Source organism: Stegastes partitus, unplaced genomic scaffold (assembly GCF_000690725.1).
Source record: "Stegastes partitus isolate 25-593 unplaced genomic scaffold, Stegastes_partitus-1.0.2 Scaffold533, whole genome shotgun sequence".
Taxonomy (NCBI): Eukaryota; Metazoa; Chordata; class Actinopteri; family Pomacentridae; genus Stegastes; species Stegastes partitus.
In genome coordinates, this window is record NW_007578264.1 from 295,121 (window position 1) to 316,893 (window position 21,773).

General features: G+C 41.3%; 1 protein-coding gene across 1 annotated transcript in view; it reads left to right on the top strand.

Moving 5' to 3' along the window:
- The window catches only part of epha7 (eph receptor A7), a 104,808-nt gene that overhangs the window by 30,697 nt on the left and 52,338 nt on the right, over positions 1-21,773 (top strand). The window contains exon 5 of the mRNA XM_008287979.1: positions 2,634-2,969. Within this exon, the coding sequence (XP_008286201.1) occupies positions 2,634-2,969 (336 nt within the window). The remainder of the gene's footprint in view (positions 1-2,633; positions 2,970-21,773) is intronic.

Sequence of the window (21,773 nt, forward strand, 5' to 3'; positions counted from 1 at the left end):
AGAATAAAAGATCCCTGAGGTTTGGTCTTGGGGAGGGGGGGTGTTGTGTCGAGGCACACCCCTCCCTTTGTGCACGAGGAAGATTGAGAGTGTGGGTCGAGTGTCAATGCCAAGGCTGAAGTCGAGTGGTGCTATTGGCAGTCACTCCTCTCCACTTCACCTGCCACAGGTGGCTCTTTCATCTTCCCAGTCCACTGCCTGTCTCTTATCTTACCTGATAATCATGAATATGGATGTCTCCGCTGAGCCCTCTGTTCTAATGGCTGGAAAAGGGGGGAAAAAAACAGCTAAGTGCAGCATTAATGAATATTGTGATAGCAGTTGAATGCATATGCATGACCTATTTCGTTAGCTAATGTGACAAATTTCATGAGTTGCAAGGTCCCTCCCCTAGATTCCCACCAAGAATATTTCCTGAGAAACTCCCCGACAACAAAAATGAAGATATTCTTAAAACATTTATAAACAAAGGACACAAGTCATATAATCTTTACTATGTTAGGGGGAGTTTATTTATATCAACATCTGGGCCATAAAAGCCAACAACCTGGAATGTGAAAGATGAAAGCAGCAATTTGTTATTCATTGTTTTACGAGATGAGCTAATCTCTTTGCCGTTATTCAAACATTTATAGGCAAACGGTCTGTAGTCCTGTGCACTCTTGATGCCGCCGAGCTAGTTGTTGTTGTATGTCAAGTGAAATTGTATATGGCAGTTACAGGGCGGTGATAATCCAGGTTTAAATCTTGTTCATAAACTCTGCGGGTGAGACAGGCCTTAAAGTTTTTTTTGGAAGACATTAATTTTAAGTGCGCGGCTGTCTACATGATATACCTTTCCGAGGAAACCCAGTAAAGCCGCTGTCTCCAGCTGGGATAGCTGCATATATTTTTGGAGAACAGGAAGACTTTGCGAGTGACTGTCTGTGGCTTCTGATTTCCTGCTAAGCATTTGTCTGACCATGCAGCCCTGTCTCAATCATTTCCATAGCAGCTGCAGATTTTATGCTGTTAACGCTCACAATATAAACAAAGCCTTTAGTCCATCTGGATGAATCACCAGCTATGTTTGCATGCATGAGTACACTGTAAAAGAGCATTAGGCTGGTTTAAAATTAAAATACGAGGAAGCAGGCTTGCTTTAAGGCTGCACTAATCGTTATTTTTAATATTGACAGTGGATCAAATGACCATTTGTAGTTTTTGAAAAGGGTCACTTGTGGTGGCAGACTGAAAGAAAATTACCCTTTTAACAGTTTGGCAGCTTTTCTTTTAGTTAATCTTACTGGTTTTCTACAGACTTAAATCAACAGCTTTTGTTTTTGAAAATGCTGTGGTGAACTAGTGAAGCATACAACATGGTATGGAGACGGATCTTTTGCTGAGGAGTTGGTGGAGACCAAAACAAAATGCAAAGACGAGGGAATGTTGGACTCAAAGCAACACCTAATTTATGCTGATATTTGGCTGCTATAAATCATTGTTCAAAACAATAAGAAAGTTGAATTTCTCAAAAAAATATGGAATCAACATGTGCAACATTTCTCAAAGTGTCCACAGGTGTTACTAACACTGGGGGGGAAATTGAGACGCTACAATTATAGATATTTAACTATTTACATGTTTATAACCTTTGCAAACTTTTTCACTGCTGCTCTACGCATCAGCTCTATAAAGTTGTTTCACCATGCAGAATGTATCGTCCAACAGTTTGTCCTCTGTATACACATTTTGAGCCATGCTGCATCTATTTTTTTTTTTATTATTTTTTTGATTCAGTATGTTTCATTTCCTCTTAGTGACTCTAATCTATCTTACAGTTGCAGGATTTATATATAGATAAAAGGCAGTAGTTTGCCAACATGTTTACAACAGTACGTCAAAACTGAAGCGGCTCATCCAAAGAAAACTTTGAGTTTATTGGACTAATTTGATTGAGCCTAATTTATCTGCATTTGAAGATAATAGTAGTTTAAAAGCTAAAATCTCGCAGATCTAATACTAAAACATTACATCTAGTCGTATTGTTTTCTCAGGATAACAGCTTTTCTGATCCGTTGTGTCTCACTTTCAGTTTTAGTCAACTCACTGTTTCTAGCTGCAGAACAAGAAACTTTTGATTTGAATTGTACTGGCTATGTCAGTGTACCTGCATTGAAATGAAAGACCCTTTGGACTTTATAATCTCACTTTCTATTTAATTACAGTGTTAGGGATGTTGATGGAAGTAGAGGTGTTCGACGGATGCACTGCTCCCCTAATGATAATTCATAAAAACAGTGGCAAAGGAACTGGCATGAACTCTGATTACCAAATTATTTTCTCTTTGAAAGTCTGGGCTCCACCACTTTATTTCTTAGCCCTCTAACACTGACCTTGGTACCTGCCAGAGCTCACTTCCTTTCAGTATACCTGCACCATTTTTTCTGGATGTGAGTCTTATTATAATTGAGTGTCAGTGTTTGGCTCTGGGGCTGGAGCTGGCATGTCCTGTAGCTTTTTTTTTTTTTTTTCTTTCTTTCTTTCTCAGAGAACAGTGAAAGCACAGATCCAGTCAATGCACCCTCTTGGCTGTCACTTTCCTTGGCACTCGGTTATTTAATTCTGGCTTCTCCTGTGTCCACCTCTGACAGGACCTCCCTCAGCGCCACAGAACCTGGTCTACAACATCAACCAGACCACCGTTAGCCTGGAGTGGAGCCCGCCAGCCGACACCGGCGGTCGCAACGACGTCACCTACAGGGTTATATGCCGGCGCTGCAGCTGGGAACCCGAGGAGTGTGTACCGTGTGGGCCAAATGTGGGATACTCTCCTGCGCAGTCAGGATTAGTGGACACTTATGTGACCATTATGGACCTGCTCGCCCATGCCAACTACACTTTTGAGGTGGAGGCTGTCAACGGGGTGTCAGACCTGAGCCGGACGCAGAGGCTGTTTGCGGCGGTCAGCATTGCTACTGGTCAAGCAGGTAAGGAGTTTTACATTGAGAGGTTTGTCAATTATGTGGATTTGGACAGCTTCAATGCAGTGCAGTGTTCTCTCTGTCCAAGAGTTCCATGGATGCCAGTGTGTGTGAGTTATGGAGCTGAATCGAGAATTGCTGAGCCTATACCTATACCTACCAACACCTCTCAAGAAATATCACACTGTGTCTTGCTTTTTTTATAGAATAACAAATAAAAATGCAAGGAGACAATTTTCACTTACCAAGTCTTAAAGATCTAAGACCTCAAGAAATATTTATTGTAACCTCTTAAAAACTGTTTAAATATGGAAACAAACAAATTAAGTTTAGGTGTTAGCCCCTAAGCGGACTATCTCCTATGTCAGTTTTGCCCTTAGTAGTCTCAGTCTTAACGGTAAATCACTACATTTCCCCATAACGTTGATCTATTTCTTCAAAGCTGAAGTGTACCACTCGTTGCACAGTTTCCATGATATGCACTACGGTAGCAAGGAGCCCACAGTTGAGAGAACATTAGACATTAGGACCATGTCGATTGACAGCTTAATTTTGAAAACCTCTCATATGCAAACTACGGTAATGATTCCCCATTAACATTAATGGCTATAGTCTGATATGATCCATAATATTTCCAGTATGCATATTACCCAGATTAATTTAATGTGTACATCAGCAGTGCAGTAGCAAACATTATTAGCTTAGCAATGATGCAGAATCCCAGCGGTACCTAAAGAGCTAGTAGTGTATTTGCAGCTCGGTCTCGAGGGAATTTGCCGTAATTAAAATGCTGTGTTTCGCAGTGACAAACTCTAAAGCCTTTTTTTATTCATTATTTCTATGGATCCAACCAACAAGATTCCTCTTTCATGCTTGAGCATCCGTGAAACACAGTTGGCCCTAAAGACTATGTTCTGACTATGGTGATAAAAAGAAGGCTGCACAGAGAGTATTGAGGCTTTAGTTGGATATACAACTTCTGTCTCTGGATAACTACACCTGTCCCCTGCCATGTTTGGGTAACTCGTGTCCCGCTGCTTTTACATCACCATCATTTTGGTTTAGTCGCTGACATTCATGTCATCATTTTCGTCTTAAATAAGCTGCTAATGTTCCAATTTTCTCTTCAGAAATGTCTAGCTGCATGTGGCTCGCTGCAAAAAAAACACAGTAAATATCCCATTTTATGAGATGTGTGTGTCTGCGGGAGAGACGGAGAAAAGAGATGGAGGCGATCGGCTGAATGAATGTGAGAGGAGGGATGTAGCGTTGGGGATGATGTATTTTGCGTGGCTCGGTTCGTGACAGAGACATGAGCTGGAATGTGCCAAGGGGTTGCATGGCCAAGGACGCGAGGATGTCGGGAGGAGGATAACCTTCAGGACAAAAAGGGAAACATAACAATTAACACATGCTCTTTTGTGGTCACTCATAATTGCACGTGGCATGTTGACAACACACAATTATGCGGTTAACCTGGCGGAATATTTAGCCATTAGCCGTTGTGAAAGCCAGTGCAGTGTTGGCCAAAAGAGTGTCATGTTTATCATTTTGAGTAAGTGCCGCCTTTTAACGTGCTGTAACACTATAATCAGCGCATTTGACCCGCGTGGATCAGATAGCTGAGAATTTAAGTTTTTTGGTGATCATTAATGTGTGTAAACTAGACAATGATTCCTTGATTTTTTTCTCTTGTTTTATGGTATGGGAGGCGAATTAGTCCCTGAATTAGTATTTAGATCATAACGTGCTGCTAGAACTCCTCTTTGAAACCCAGACTAATCAAATTCCTCCGTGGTTAGCAGCTCTTCAAGGCAAGGCGACCCTCTCCATCTGTTCAATGGCAGGACAGCAGGACAGAATAATACCTTTAAAATGAAGGCTGGAATTACAGAAGACTGCAGTGAAAAGAATAAATTGAATGTGCGGAAAGAAAACCAGCGCAGGTTTAATATATTTTTTCTTTATAATACGTGGCATAACTGAGTGATATGAGATATTTAATAAGAGGTCACTATTCATCCCGTAGTGATCTGACCTCAGATGACTCTTTTCCAACAAGGACGCAGGGATTGTCTGTAGTTACAATGATTTTCTTTGATTGAGAGACTAAAATAATTCTCTTTATGGGAAAATCTCATAATCTCAATTTTAATCCATAGTCCTGGAAAAAAAATACAATACCGTGTGCCCTTTGAAAAGCATTCGTTTGATTGCTGCCTGGGTATTTTGCACACTAATACCACTTGATTGGGATCCCAATATAGCCTTTAGTTAAGAATGTAGTTTCCCCAGTTGTTTAATGATGACGTGAGAAGTAGCCAAACATTTCCATTGTCGAGAAAGACTGCTCTTGATTAGAGTTTGGGAATAATTATGGTTTGGGTTAAAAGAAAATAGTTGTCTTCATGGTTAAAGGAATAACTACTTGGTTAAACGGAAGTGGTTGCGGTTAAAAGAAACTACCGCTGACTGTTGGTATAAAACGAAAAGCGCCCCTTTGTTGACGTTGGATGTTTTGTTAATCCATCTCTCCGCCCCAATCTCCTCTCTCTGAAGTTTTATGGCTCTATAGCGTGTATGATAAGTTCTGTCTTTGCTCCAGGTTTGAGGAGAGTTTCTGAGGTGATTTCTAAAACTTGAAAGGGGCACTCAAAACTTTCCGCTGAAGGGCAAGTCAGTAGTCAGCATTAGGTTTATATTGACAGCCGTGTGATGGGTCTCTTTTGTTTCCCATCTTCAGCCGACATTAGCTCTACGCTGCCAGGCTCATTGTCCTGTTCACTGGACCCTCACTGTGTCCAGCGTTCTCTGGGCTGTTGGCGAATGCTTGAATGCTTTGTAATTGGAACGTCGGAGCTTCCTAAAACAATCGGGCCTTCCTGGGCAAGCATGCAGGACCACTCATTAGAGAATGACTGCATTATTAAAGCTTTTATGGCTCATCATTCAGAATTGATTAACCTTTGCATGGCGAGCCGCTGGAGGCCCATAGCACTGAAAGAACCTTAAAAAAGTGAAGCCCTTCGCCTCCATCCCTCCCATCTCCACCTGCTGAATGATAATCAGCACGAACATGGGCTCGTAGCTGGGGATTGGGGGAACGAGCAAGTGGTGTGTGAATGCAGATGGTGATCCATCTGATGAGGAATTCACACCTCCCCTAATTATACCAAAGAAAATGTCTGGAGCGAGGCTGGAGCTACACAAGGTACTGAGTACTTATTGTTCCCAGAAACCTAATTACCTTTCAGCTCTGTCTTAAATGAGTTTAAGTAGAGGCTGCAAGTTCGTGAGCTTGATTTCTCCAGCTCCGTCCTCGCGGCGCTTGAATAGGAATTCGTCGCGTTGAGGTTTTTTTTCCTTTTTTTTGCCATCTTCGCTGCCACCCTGTGCTGGAAGTTAAGAGTGTGTTTCAATCAGCACTCCATTGTGAGTCAACAGCGCCGCAGAGCCAACCTCGGAGGCCCTCGTAGGCCCTCCGCACCTTAGCTTTTTCTCAAGCGCACTTGTAAACAAGGCCTTTTGTTCTTCCAGCACACTCGTGAGTGGGCATTGCTCGTAGAATTACCATTAATATTTATTCAAGCGGGTGCTCACATCTCGGAGCCAGAAAAAAAAAAAAATCACAGTGGGAAAAGGGCACAGAAATAGGATTGGAAATTGGTTATTGGAAAGGCTACAGGACCCGTGTTTGTGTGTGCATGTTGTGTGTACACATTCAGCTCGAGACCGGTGAGATGTGGCTTAGGTGCAATCAGCTCAAGGTATAAACAATATATTGAGTGAAAGGAGGAGCCCGTGGAAATAGATTTTAATGTGCGCTGCTTGGATTATGCAGCAGCACAAAGCCTGCTCCCCTCCGATAGCAACTTTTGCAAAAGTTGAGCTGTGCACCTAAAGTATTCACAGGCTCCGTCGGGGAGTCGAAAACAGGGGGAGTGATTTGAGTGACTCGATGCCAGATGAATTATTTAGACTGTGGGGACGTTCTGTTTCAAGTCGACCACAGGTTCCCACTTAATTTAATATTTTTGATCATTTTTTGTCCTGCTAATATTTGGGATTTTAGATCAGTCAGATGTGGAATATTTAACATGACTAACTTCAGCTGTCAGAGTGTCCTCGGCATTAGTGCACCGGTACAAAGATTTTGTTTTTAGATACCGTTACCGCAGCAACAATGGATCCTTGCTCTTTAATTAGTGTGTACACAACAAAATGGCAGTCACTGATTTTGAATAGAACGCCTCGAATGCCGTGGCCATCATTCCAAAACGTCCAATTTCTAATCAGCCTTTTTTTTTTTTCCCCCTTCGCGTGATGCGAGTTTCACACTTTTTTCCCTCCACATCAGAGGTCTTCCGTGTTTATTTTTAGCCATTCTTTGCTTCATTTGTTGTGCAACATTGTGTGAATGTAGGCTGATGTTATAGTTCCCCCTCAAGTACAAACCTACTTAAACATTCAAAGAGAACAACAGGCTATTCCCTTTAGTACAATCTCTCGGTGCAAAAAAGGAGGAGGAGGGAGGGAAAGAAAAAAAAAAGAAAGAAAGCATGGAGGCACACAAGAATGTAAGCTAAGCATTTTACTTTGATCTGAAAAGCCTCTGTGCCTTTGCATTGCGTGAGAAGCAAATATTCCCATTCAGTTGGGCCGTTTCAGTCAAAGTCTGATTCACTGTCCTGCAGCAGTTTCGTGTCTGCGCTTCAGAACAGGAAGGCTGCAAAGTTTTGCCGCATGGTTTGATAATTATTTATCGCTACGAGAGAGCAATGATCATTAAAATATTAAACGTCCATGGGTGCAAACTGATCCGCGCCTTCCTCGGCGGTAACCTATACGTCCACTTTATTGACACTTTATCATCACTAAATGGATATTGTTCAGTGCATTTGTGAAAGTAACACTTGGGGAACAATAAGGCCATTGATTTATCCCTTTTTGTGTTCTAATCTGCCATGGTGGCCTTAAACAGAAGGATTGATTGATTCTGAGGAGTCCCCACTGACCAATGCCAGCCAGTGTAATTTTCTAGTTAAGCGGATCCTCCTTTGTAGCATTTGTCCCCGGTTTTACGTTACCTGGGAGCCCATTCTTTTTCACCCCCTCCGCCTCCCCTCGCGCCAACCCCACATGCTCGCAGTAATTTGATGAGAGCCGGGCAAAGCAGTAAGATTCAACAGCTGCAATAAAACTGTGGTGGTCTCAGAGCAGCAGCTCGGAGCACTTAACCTGTAGCTTTTCTGTAAATGCCTCCTGATTTGTCTGTCACCCAATCCGTCAGCAATGAATAATTTTCATGGAAGGTGCACTTTAATTACTTTCCCATTTAAATGGCATTATCGTGGCCTATCTAGGTAATTAATCTCACCAAGTATCCTGTTTCAGCCTTTTATTGCTGGCAGACGAGCTCCCTAAATCCCCCCGAATCTGCCGTGCTTGAATGAGCCCTCCCTCACAGAAGCTGGCGTTGCCTCTTTCCCCTTCACTTGGTCCCTATCGCAGCCATTGGACGGTCCTTTCTCTCGGTGCAGGCAGCCTGTCAGAGCGACCGGCTGTTTCGCCGACTTGGAAAAGGACACAGGCAGACACATCCATGCGGGGCTGCAGGCAAGAATAGGCCTCAGCCAGTGTGGGCTCTAGAGGGCTGATATGGTCGCTCTCAGATATTTTGCTGCTGATATTCAGCATCTGTATTTGTTCATCTTGTTATGAAATTGTATGAAAAGACCATAAACGTGTCCTACGAGGAAGTATTGTGTCCAGCCAAAGCTTGATGTATCTTATTTTTCTGTGCCAAGGAGCTCTATTGGTGCCCAGAACTATTAAAATAGGTGAATGTGCCGCACTTCTGCACTGTGACATGTTCCACCATTAGTATGAATGTACAGTTTAATTTGACTCCGTCCCATTTACACTGCTGTGCTGCCCGAAATACTCACTGTAGCACTAAGTATGGATCCATCCGCTATTCAAAATAGTCCCCCCAAAATGACATTTTCTCTCTTGCACCAGTAACATTTGATAAAAACTTTAGTGTCCAGCTATTTTAAGGCATAGATGAGCCTTTCGTAAGATAAAAACTGTATATGTGGTCTGTTTCTAATGATTTATATTTGAACCATTGGGCTGTGAATGTGTAGGGGGAGTATTTTGAGACTCACTAAAACATGGTTGGTTTTGGCCTTTTTATGTGATTGCAGGTAACAAAGAAAATATAGAATAGAGAATACAACCAGAGTTAAAATCCTAAATGTGCTCCCTAGAAATCTCTGTTTATATGCTAAATTTGACCCTCAGTAGTGAGGAAAATTCCTCTTGGTTAAAGCGGATATTTTGGTTTGACAGCATCATTAGAGGAAAGGTCATGGAGAGTCTTAAATACAAAGGCTTCAACTTCTAGGGAGCGTCAGTGGATTTTAGATGAACCTGCAGTTTGTGTTTTTTTTTTTTTTCAAAATGTTGCTAGATCATCACATCAGATGGACAAAACTGACTTTAAAGTGGAAAAAAAAAAGAAAAAGTTCCCAGCTGTACGTACAGCAAGGCTGTAATCAGCTCTCAAAACCAGATCAAGTGAGTTAAGACAGAGGAATCCAGTCCTGTTATTTACTAAAGCCGATGAACAATGGAACCGCAAATGTAGATGTGCCTGCAACATGAAACTAAACATTACAGCGATAGAAAGAAGGGAGTCAGCATCCATGTCGTGGGCCAAAGAGAAACCAAGATATCAGCAAAAATGGGGAAATGATTGAAGATGTGCAGTTGAAATACACTCACACACAGAAATATCCTGATTCTATGTCCCTTTGGTCCAACAGCAGAATAACAGGTGGTTCTACTGGTTGGAAAACATATTTAACAATTAAAACGAACACTGAAAGAAAAGAAAATCATGTTTAATTGCCCTTATAGTCTACCTCTACAGCTATACTTCTAATAGTGGTGTTTGTGCTGTTATTATAACGGCAACTCCAGTGACTGTTTATCAGGGGTTTTTTTTTTTTTTCTTTGAAACTCTTATATTCTGTGGATTACTTTAGTTTATTTCCATAGAAAACTCTGCCTCCAACTCTGTTTGTTTGTGTTTTTTGGATGCAGTGTTTTTTAATTTGGGAACATTTGCTGAGAGAGAGCGAGAGAGAGATATTTCATTCTGAAAACTGTCTGAAAAGTTGCAACATTCTGATGTTTCGGGCTCAGCTGGGAATATGTGAAATTTGAAAAGGGAGCGCTGATTCGCATTCAGCCTCATCCTATAGGCTGTGTTCCCCCCGAGCAGACACAGACACAGCTTTAATTATTCAGACCTCTGCAAGGCAGCAGAAAGAGATTGAGGCAATGTTTTTTTTTTTTTTTTTTGGCATTCAATCTGCTGTTTACCTTCCACATAGCAGCTCAGCTTTTCAGTCAGACCCTCACCTTTCTGGAATCTTTTTTTTTTTCCCACAGACGTCAGCTGCTCTCATTTATCAGCTGAGACATTTGACAACTCTTTTTTTTTTTTTCTGGCCTCTAAACAAGTTTCCCAGCGTATTGTTGCACTTATCATCGTTTTGGGGATATTACATTTGTGCGTGTGTATTTTTACGATATCTTCTGTACACAAAGATTTCTCTGCAGGCGTAAAGCAGGAAGCTGAGACACGGAGGGATGTTTGACTAGACTTGGCTGCCTGTTTACATGTTGGCGACAGGCTGGCCCGAGTGGTTCGAGCTGACGAGTTAAAGGTTTGCGAGTTCGCGTCACAGAATTTAATCTGCTCCGTCGCTGTGGATAAAATGAGCCGAATGCCTTTAATATGCAAAGTTATCAAAGTGTCAACGAAGCTCAGATTATTGTGATCCCTCTATCAGCAGATCTGTCTTTATGTGGAAGCAAAAACAAACTTCTCGGAGGAAGCACAAGCATTTCATTCAGAATGTTAAGCTGAGCCCGTTTCATTTCAGTTCCAAATTATGGTCACCGCTCCGTTACTTGATACAGTGGTGAAAATGCAGCTGCTTTTAGCTCTGCTGTGTCCCTTAATGTGACTCAGAGCAACGCTCCAGACATGGATTTCAAAGGTTCACAATGAGGACATTTAGTGAGCAAGTATGTTAAAGGGTGGTTTCACCCAAATGACTGACTTGGTGGTATGTATCTGTGTACCATGTGAATAGTTTTGGTTTTTTTTCCCATGACGTTGGCCTCTGTAATGTTCACAACACAGCAGAGGTGTTCAGAAGTTTAACTTTACAGCTAAAATCATCTAAAGTTCTATTTAAATTTTCAGCAATAATGTCAAACAGGCTTTCTGGGTGTCTCAATTTCAGCAGTTTCCATTCGTGTTCAAGGTTATCTTTCACTGAAAATACAATTTATAGGACGGAATTAGGACTTTCCATCACAAATTATGTGTGATTTTAAAAAGCAGAAAAAGTCGCTAGTGTTGATCCATGAGTGGAATAAACTCCAGTTTGACAACTGAATATTCTTTACAGTTGTCCTTAAGCAATAATAACCCAAATGCATCAACAGCAGCTCCTCCAGTGTGAACACCAGCTAGTTTTCTATGATGTTCGAAACTCAAGATCTTTTTGGTTTTTCATTGTTGATCTGAAAAGAACTTAAAAAAGATTATTATGCAATTGTTCACTATTTTCTAATATCTTCTACCCTGAACAAGCTGTGCAGATGTCCTATGATGGAATAATACTACTTTGTTTCAGGAAAAATGAAAAGAATTTGAAAAAACTTACTTTAAAATCAGTGAGATCCTTATGATCAAAAATAGTTTTAGGTTTTAAAACTAGACTTTGAGTTCTTCTACAAGACAAAATGGACAAGGTCTGGCATGACACATTGTGCTTAAGTGGTGCAACTTTCTGACAAATCTTATTCAAGTTACATACAACCTCATATTGCTGTCATATTTGTCCGTAGTTTTATAGTTTTTCACAGTTTCTCAGCAATTCTTGACAATGTCTGCTCTCTTTTTTTTAATTAGATGTCCCAGAAAGAAGCAGACTTCGGTCCAGATCAGCCGTACTCCGGTGTCACTTTTTCAAACATGGCCACATGATGAAACTAAATAGTTAGTACATATTTGGTTAGATGACAGCACACTGAGGACATTTTATGACTTTTGTCTCTTAATTCTAGATTCTAAGTGTCCTTGTTGTCTGCGCATCCAAAAATGAAAGCAGCAGCAATGTGAAATAGTCTTCTATTGTAAAATCAACTGTACAAACTGTATCAGATTTGCACTCATGCATTGTACAGATCAGTTAAACCGAATCCGGAAGCATCCTTAAAAATCTGTAAATCTACAAAAGTTGTGTTCAAATATTTTTTTTCATACCTGCGAGGACAGCAGTCAAAATCCCATTCACCTATATTATGTTGGTGTGGAGATAGTTGTGCGTCTTTTTCTCAATAAACCCTCAGAAAAAATTTGCATTTACTAAAAAAAATAAGTAATTTATAAGCACAAATCCTTTAATGCATTTGCTATGTGAAGAGGCACTAACTAACTGTATTAAAGGAGCAACAGATCCGTACATGCTTCAATTTGAATTTTCCATCTATATGATAACAGCACACGAGCAGATAAAGGCAGGAGCCCTCTCCACGCCTCCTCCTCCTCCTCCTCCTCCTCCTCCTTCACCACCACAGGGTGACAGATCACGAGCAGAGAGTATTCGCTCAGTGAAATTACAGACCTGAGGGGCAGTTGATGAGAAATGTCACTGTCGACAAAAATGGAACTCTAATATATTCCATCTCAGGTTTGTTGGACACTTATTAATGTCTCTCAGTGAGTGCCACTAATTAAGGCAGTCAGTCTGGTGCGGCAGATGAAGCGTGGGACAAATAACAGTGTGACCTGAGAACAAAAGAGCTACGATGAGAATATACATATTTAGCAGTGCTACGAAGCACCCAGACACACAGTGCTCTTAAGCCCGGCAACAAAGCCCTCATTGTGGCGGAACAATGCACCCGATTATTCCTCTTTTGTCTCTAAATCTTGATGATTTTTTTTTTTTTTTCCTGCCACTGTTGTTCGTGAAAGTTTCATTTTTTAGCAATCATCATCTCCTGCAGCAACATCTCAATAAAGTTGGGGATGGAGCCGTGGAAGTTTTATTTGCTGCTTGGCATTCGAAATTCTAAAAGTGCATCAAAAGCAAACTAAATAAGCAACCAGGGAGGGGCCGCCATTATCGTTTAATGGCTTTAAAGCCGCAGCATGCAATTTTTTGAAGGAAAGAAACATGTTCTTCCTCTTACAAATGAAAAGTTGAGGTCAGTGGGGGGAAAGAAAAACCTTGTTTATTTCAATACTCTCAGGGTTTTGTTGCTACTTGGTCAAATGTACCAAACAATCACTAGATTAACTTTCTCAAATACTCTTTTCTTTTCTGTTATTGTGAAGCGAACATCTTTCAGGTTGGCAGCCGCACAAAACAATCAATTGGAAGACGGGCCGAGTGAATCGCTGATTGACGTTTTATATGCTAAGTGGGTAATCAAGTAATCAGGAAAGTAATTGATAATAAAAACATTTGTTATTTGCGGTGCTACAGCAAAACCGTAAATCACGTGAAAATCAACAGTCAGCGTCTCCCTCCTCCCTCGTCCCCGAAATGGTCCGACTGAAAAGTGAACTTCAGCTTCCATATTTAAAGTTGCCCTGTGTGTTTTCAAGCGTTTACCAGTCAGCAAAGGCAGCTGGCTTCGGCTCTGGAATGCAGCAGCCCTCCGTTTACTGCCCACGGGTGACTGTAAGGCCTCAGTAAACACCCAAATACTCTCTTTCCTTGTCTTTCTTTATCTGCTCGCTCGCTTGCGCTCTGCTCCCTCATATACATTCATGCACACATGTCCCCCCCCCCGACACACACACACACACACACACACACACACCCAATCGGCATGCACCTGTGACTCCCAGAGCCTCTCTTTATATGGAACACATGCTCGGGAATGTCACGGCCCTGGCTGCAAATGGCTCCGGCACTTTGCAATAGAGCCATTCGAGTGTTTCATTTCCTGCTGAAGGAGTTAAAAGGACTTTCAAAGGTAATAAAAAAGCCAAGCAGGGTTTGCATGCTGTAGGTGCCCAATAGCACAGAATTCCCCCTACTGGACAAACACACAGACACACACACACACACACACAGCAGCAGCAATCCCCAGTCAGTAACTACACTTTGATCGCTGTATCCTATAGGCAATGATATATATTCTTGTCGTGGTGCACAGGAGCTGTTTGTATCCCAGAGAGCGTCGCCGCGTTAGCTGGAGATGGTGCATTTCATCAATCATATAGGAAAAGAACAACAATGTCCAGAGCCTGCTGTAGGTGCACAACCGTTTGTCATGTTTTTGACTCAAAGAAGCTTTAAAGCTGCACTAATTAATATTTTTTTATTATAAACGACAGATTAAATAGTTGTGTCGAAACTAATGGTGCCACTCGTAGTGACAAAAACAAAAAAAACACAAAGAAATGTGACCATCTCGAACAACCTCTCTCAGTGTTTTGAGGTTTGCGTCCTCATTTAACTCATTGTTGTGGTTTCTGGGCCCGCAGCTGTTTTCATTGAAAAATCCTCAGAAGCACTCACTTTACTCTACCTGCTTTGCATAAAACCTACTTTAAAAATGGGAACATTCAGCAGCTAAACACCCAGATGTTTCATTTCTCAGAAACTTGATACTTGTTTGAAGCTAATTCTGCTCCATGTCTGGTAAACACAGGCGGAAAAGAATAGCATCAAATTTCTTTACTATTATTGCGCGGTGTGCTAAAAAACTAAGCAGCAGTTCTGTCACTACATTTACAAACTCAGACAACATTTCTAAAAGTACCATGAGAAATGTGCAAATATTAGATATGAACATATATATATGTACACGTGTCACTGAAAACAGCAATTTAGCTTATTTTGTGTATTCGAAACTACAAAACAGGAGTGATTGCACATCGCTGAATGAAAATGAATCGACTTAAAGAAGTACATACAAGGTGCAGTTGTCTGACAATGGACAAGCTAGCTAGCATGTTAGCTAAGGTCAGCTAAGTCTGACATTATGTTTTTAGCTTATTCTGCCCCAAGTCGCTAAAAAACATTTTTTTTGCAGCTTTAAAGTAGATGTGTTTCAACTTAGTTACGAGCTGCTGGCTAGGATCATAGAGGGCTGTCGTATAAAAAGAAAGTGCAATCGTATTTGTATCATAAACATTACTTCTCAAGATTTAGTAATATATATATTTATATGTAACACCCACTTTAAGGCAATGTTCTGTTTGTATGGATAATTCGTCAGTGGTGCAAATTTGTGGTACATATATACTTTACTTAAGCATTTCTATTTTATGTACCTTAAACCTTCTTCTTTACTACACCTCAGGGGCAAATAATGCACTTTTTTACTTCACTGCATTTGTCTGACAGCTATTTTTCAATTTACAGTTTTCCGTGCAAGTGAAGTCTGCATATGTCCAAATGTGGTGATTTAAAAAAGTTTGTGATAGACTGAAGGATTAAGTGCTCCTTTATGATTTGAGAAGTTGCTCCTACTTCATAAGCTAAGTAAACTGTTTAATACTCCTCTTGAATTAGCTGGAAAATGCATTGTCCCAAAGCTGGGAACAGGACTGTTTTTCTAAACCCCTGAAAAGATTACTTTTTTCTTTTCTTTTAGAGATATGTGGATCTCAAAGGACACTTTTAGTTGATAATTTTGTACTTTGAGATAATTTTTGAGTGAAGGATGGGTACAAAGGTGAAGGTTATCACAGCTTTGACGAATACAAAACCCTTATATGGCCGCAACTGACATCTATTGAGCATTTTTGTTTATTTCTAGCGCTATGACTTAATAAAATCTGGTTTCCGTTTGCTAGAAATCCTCTGCCTCCAGAGTGTTTGTTTTTCCTTCCTTCCGAGGTCTATGAAATGCTTTATGGTTGCAGAGTTGGCAGAGGTCGACGTTGTGTAACACAGTCGTGCACCCGCAGTCGCAGGGTGTGGGGGGATTTTTTTTTTTTTTTTTCGGGGGGTCTGCGAGCATTACTCACTGGTGCTTTGTGAGATGAAAAAGAATCGGAGGAGATTGACAGCTCGGCTTTTTTCCGTCTTTCATTGTCTCATCAGCATACTGTCTCCTGCAGTGAGGAAAACTAATTATGTCTTCAACCCCCTGCTTCACCCCCCTCCCCTTTTATTCAGATCATCACACTTGGAAATCATAATGAGTTTGTGGCAGACCACTTTGGCTTTGGAGAAAGGAAGGGGGAAGAAAAAAAATAAAAAATTCAGAAAAGTCCATTTGCTTTCACTCAAACAGGCCGCTGGCAATTACGGGCAACCTTTTGACCCTCGAAAGCTGTCGCCTCAAATTCTTTCAGGGCCTGACCAAGACTTGGTTTAGTCCTGCGCACCTGCTCGCTTCCTCATCTGTACCTTTCGCTGCTTTAAACCAGAGCCGCACCAAAAACCTTTTTCCTTATCAAAGCAGAGGGAGTGTGTGACAGCCATCTGGTAGGCTGCTTTTAATTATTTGGTATAAAAACAACGGTAAAAAGATTATGGCAGCCGAGGATCCGAAAGGACGTCGGTATTGGCTGTGGAGCAGATGGGCTTCACATCTGGGGCTGGAGGAAGTTAGTGAGGGCAAGAGGGATGCTGTGACAAGGTAACGTGGCCGAGAGCTTTGTGCAGTCTCTCGGTCCCTTTGTCTGGATGATCTCTCCTCACCCGACCGTCCTCTCTGCTCTCTCTGCCGTATCCTTGGACAGCTGGGACAAAGACTTTAGCGGGAAGTGTTTGGGTCTGACTGAAGCGCCGCGAGTCCCGCTCGGAAGAAAATAATTGCCCGTTTAACCTTGTGATTTCAGAGATTGTTGACAAAATGCAAGAGAGCTACATATTTTTTTTTCTTAAACCTGAAAATAGATGACATTTCCAGAGAAGCAGCTCACAGGCAGGTGGTTATGGCAATATTTTGAAGAAGCAGGATATTTGGTTACATTACTCAGAGAGGAAATAAAATACATTTGGACACTTTTCCAGGGTTATACCGCTGCAGGTTTTAATGTGTTGAGTCATTTTTTGTTGCTTATTCATTGTATCTTCTTTAACCTTATTTCCACTTAACGTATTCCTATCTTACCGCCTCAAATAGCTTTGTGTTGTTGTTTAATGACCTATTAAGGCTGTTATTAGTGGAGAAATTGATGTTTCTGATCTACCCTGATGAGGTTTTTTTAACGCTTCTTTTTCCTTTAGACATAATCTGATGTTTGATGTCTTTATTTTAAAGTAGAGAGACTTGGAGAGATAGTTGAGGAAGGACATCTGGCCCACGATGAAACCAGCAAGCTCTTTTTTAAATCACGTTGAAGCTTTATATTTTTCCTTTACTGGAGATTTGTTTGGGGATGTAAGCGTATTTAATTTACCCTGAACTGTTCAGCACAGGACACTCAGATTGGCAGACCGTCCTTGCTTCGCTACACTCTATGAAGCAAATAATTACTGCGAACTTAGTCCAATACACACTAATTAGGTCAGTGTCTTGGCACTTGTGGAACACACCAGTACGACAATGATTAGTTATTGAACTGATTAATCAATCGACACAAAATAAGTGGAGCGTAATTTGAAAAATTGATTAACTGCCATTAAGTCATTTTTCATGCAAAAAAAACGAAAAAAATAAAAAAAATCTGGCCCCAGCCTCTCAGATTGAACGATTTTCTGTTTTTCTTTCTGTTGATAGCAAACCAAAAATCTTTGGGTTCTGGACCGCTAGTTGGACGAAATCAGCAATCTAAAGACGTGATTAATTGAGAAAATCACCATCAGATTAACGGATAATGGAGATGATCATTAGCTGCAGCCCTAGAACTTGCTGTGGAAGCGTTGGCAGAAGAACCCTTGTTATTTGTTGTTAATCTAAGACTTGGAACTATTGTGGTTTTCCAGTAAATCTTTGTAACATTGGAGAATTTGGTGAATGGAACAAAAAACTATCTTTGGAAATCCAAAACTGTCAAACATGCCTAAAAGCCTCTGCCACAACATCATCCAAGAACTTCTATTACATAAGCCGAGCCCCTCCATAATGCTCTTACTTATGGGCATCATCATAGGAAGGTGGCTGTAGGTGTCCAGGAATTATCTGCCGTATTGACAGCTGCTTTCTCCAACCCCAAAATGTGAAGACTGTATAACACCACACTCCTTATTCACTCACATTTGTCTTTTTTTCCCCCCATATTTCTATGATCGAGTGTCTGTATTGTCACTTTTTTATGCTGCCAACACACTCTGGAACGAAGCAGCCACTTTCTATTTCATGTCGTCAAGCCGTAAGACAGAGAAGAGCTATTCTTCTGCGAGGAACTGTGTGCTGAAATGTATTCTCAGAAGAAAGATTACATCTAAATGAAAGTTGGAAGAGCCTGTATCCTCAGAGACCGAGCTAATTAAATTTGTAAATTCCTCCCAAATCATCTCCCTATCACGCTGGTGACTCGCCGTCGAGTGCTGCCAAAAAGTATGTCACAATGTGTTAAGACCAGTATACTTTGGCAGCAGACGTCTAGATGAGAGATGAAATTAAAGGCCTGCAGAGACCCCCGTGTTTTCAGCAGGTTTCGCTTTGACTTTATTTTATTTATTTTTTTGTTACTCCTCTAGTGTTCGAAAAGAAGAGATAATCACTTATTAATGTCGTGACGTTATTTGATTTTGTCTGCTATGCGAAATTAAATTACATCTTAGCTTGCGAGATTGGGTGACTTAATGCATCGACTGGATGTATTTCAGCTGTATGGGTTTGTTAATCTGACATATTACAGATAACATCCTCTGCTTTCTGGCTGAAATTAAATTGCAGTTGATAACGCGAGATGCGTTCAGTCTGGAAGTCCAAAGTGTGCAGCATCTGACAGCTCCTGGAAACGAGTGCATGCTGTAAAGTCAAACGCACGGTGTGTTGCGGGAAGCAAAGACTCCAACCCCTTCTCCAACACAGTTTTTTTGTTATTCCGTCACCTCAAGCTAACCGAAGGTAGCTCGCTTTGAATGGTGTGAACACGTCTGACATTTACATTAGAATAACTCAGTAACTCTCCAATTAACTGGTGACAAAGTGGACTGGAGATCCGCTAAGTAAACATACCGGACGTCTGACACAAAGAGGCAAAAGCCGCTGTCTGTCATTGTCCCAGAGGTAATTGGGATGGGGTCTGGGAGATGCTCAGCACCCTGAAAGGCAAACTCTCGCCCAGAAGCCCTCCCACCAAGCCTTAAGCCTGGTCTCCCTCGCCTGCCTATCGAGCAGGAATCACCAATTACGGTAATGGCAAATTTTGCAGCCAATACACAAAAGGCAGACAATGATGTGACACCTTGCCAGCCTTAATCAGGATGTCGGCCTTCATCTCTCAATTTGCGAGCTCCGCTGTCACTCGCTTTGGTACGCAACTTTAAGCTTCTTTGGCCCAATTTCACATGGCGCAGTTATCCTGTTTGGACTTTGTTTGGAGAGAAACTGTCTGCGAGGGAGTTCGTCTTTGTGTATTCACGGCCATTAACTTCAGATGTTGTAAGCATCGCATTGAAACTTTTTTTTTTTTTTTTTTGCTTCTTATCTTGTCAAAACTTCAGCTTCTGTCTTTTTCCACTTTTGTCCTTTGATTTGACAACAAGATAGCTGCCGTATTATTTGACGGCTCACTGTTTGGACGAAAATGCATCTTAGGGTGAAGACGTTAAGATTAAGGGGAGGCGTGTGTTTTTGTGCGTCACGTTAAACCGACATGGTCTTTTGTAGGATCGGTAGGATTTCTGATTAAAGCTGCCAATAGCTGATATTTGGTGCCAACTTTTTTTAACATTTCTCCATTTTCGGGCCAAACAAGTCTAAGTATTGTTTTTACTCTTGGCTGTTGTTTGGATTATTTTCCCCCGTCATTGCTGTCCAAAACTTTTCTTTAAAGGCGCGATCACGCCAGCATTTAAAGCAACAAAAATGTGAGTGGAATCAGACTGCTTTTGGTGCAAATGAGCTTGCTCACAGCGGTGAAAGTAAATCCCTGAAGATATTCCCCAACAGCAAACTCTCTTGACATCTACAGAAACAAGAGCTTTAAAACAGAGGGTGTTGGCAAGATCTGTTAGCAGTGGTCCGGTTTCTTATCATCCCAGTCCTAAGTCACACCAATATGAATTCAGTTTAGTTAAATGATGCTGGAGGCAGATCGACTCCTCTGCCGTCCGCTGAGTAAAAACCCTAAACCTGCTTCCATCACCTCAGCAGGAGACACCACTGACTGGCTGATGTATGACTTATACTACTAGGCCATATCTTTCTGATATACTGACAAACCAGCGCACCGTATGAGTCTGTGTGTTTGTGCTCCACTCTGCTGGTGGTCCTCTTCTAGTAGGGAATCTGCATCACAAACAGCCTTCCCCCCTCCAACACAACCCCATGCTGCTGCTTTCTGAGCCTGAATCCACACAGCTCTGCTCGACTGCAACGCAGATCAGGGGCCTTATATAGATATGAATGGTCCCACCAACTATTCTTGAGTTTAATAGTGAGGGATTAAGGCAATTCAGACAGAGTTACAAAGGACAGGCTGGGGCAGCTTTTTTAATTGTCCCTGTGTGACTAATAGCCGTTGTGTTAGGCTGGGTATGTTGGGAGACAACACAATGTGTTCAAGGCATTGACTGCTGATTATTTCCATGTGGAGGATGAGAATTTATTTGACCAGAGCACGGTATTTGCAGCGGGGATAGATTAAGAAATAGCTTTTTTATTTCTCCTCTGTATAAAACCGCTTTGACAGCTCCTCTTTGCGCCGTACCTGTTTCTTTTCCTCCCTTAAAGAAAATAGAAATATGATTCCCGGCAACAGAAAAAAAAGCAGTTAAATACAGATTGAGTTTTTTTTTTCTTCTTCTTTTTGTCTGGCCAATCTCCAAACTTTAATCAGTCCTCCGACTTCAAGGAGGTACAGTACTTTCCACGGGCTTCTCTCCCTCCCCAGCAGGGAGAGCGATTCGTCTGCTCAGCCCGCAGTTTTATGTGACCGTTCCCTGCTTCTTTCATTATAAGCAGCTCTCCATAAGCTCGCCACAAAGCCATGAAACAGCCAAATTGAGAAAACATTATACAGCTAATAGAGCTGTTACAAAAACTACCTTGCTGGATTGCTTAATGCCACGAGGTGCCACCTTGAGCAGCGCCGGGTGTATTATGTTGCTCGCCTCATAGCAGTGTTTTGAAGTCCTTCTCAATATCCCCGTTATTTTCTCCCCAGCTTCACTGATGATCTCTGACATCTCATTAGAGTGTCTGTTATTCGTATTACCCTCCCCTAAAAGATCATGCTGGATATTGTGGAGTAAATTTCTGTAACCAGCCAAAGAAGAAAAGAGTCATTATCAAGTCCAATATATAGTTGGCAGCCAAACAGGGACACTTTGCTCGAAGGAGAAAGTACAAACTATGAGATTGTTTCCCAAGATACATTTTCAAGGCTAATTATCTCGCAATAATGACATCATTATAATGATAGTGAGCCAGGGCTCATGCTGTTGAAGAATGAAGTTTTTTTGTTTTTGTTCACACAACACTCACTCATACTGCCTTGTCTAAACAGTCTCTGTTCTGCTGAAAGCCAATAATTTTACACACAATAACTAAAATAAATTCACACAAGCTTCGAGTTGTTTCTACTAAGATTTATGGATTTAGACACAAGCTTTAAAGCAGGAACGAAAGCCT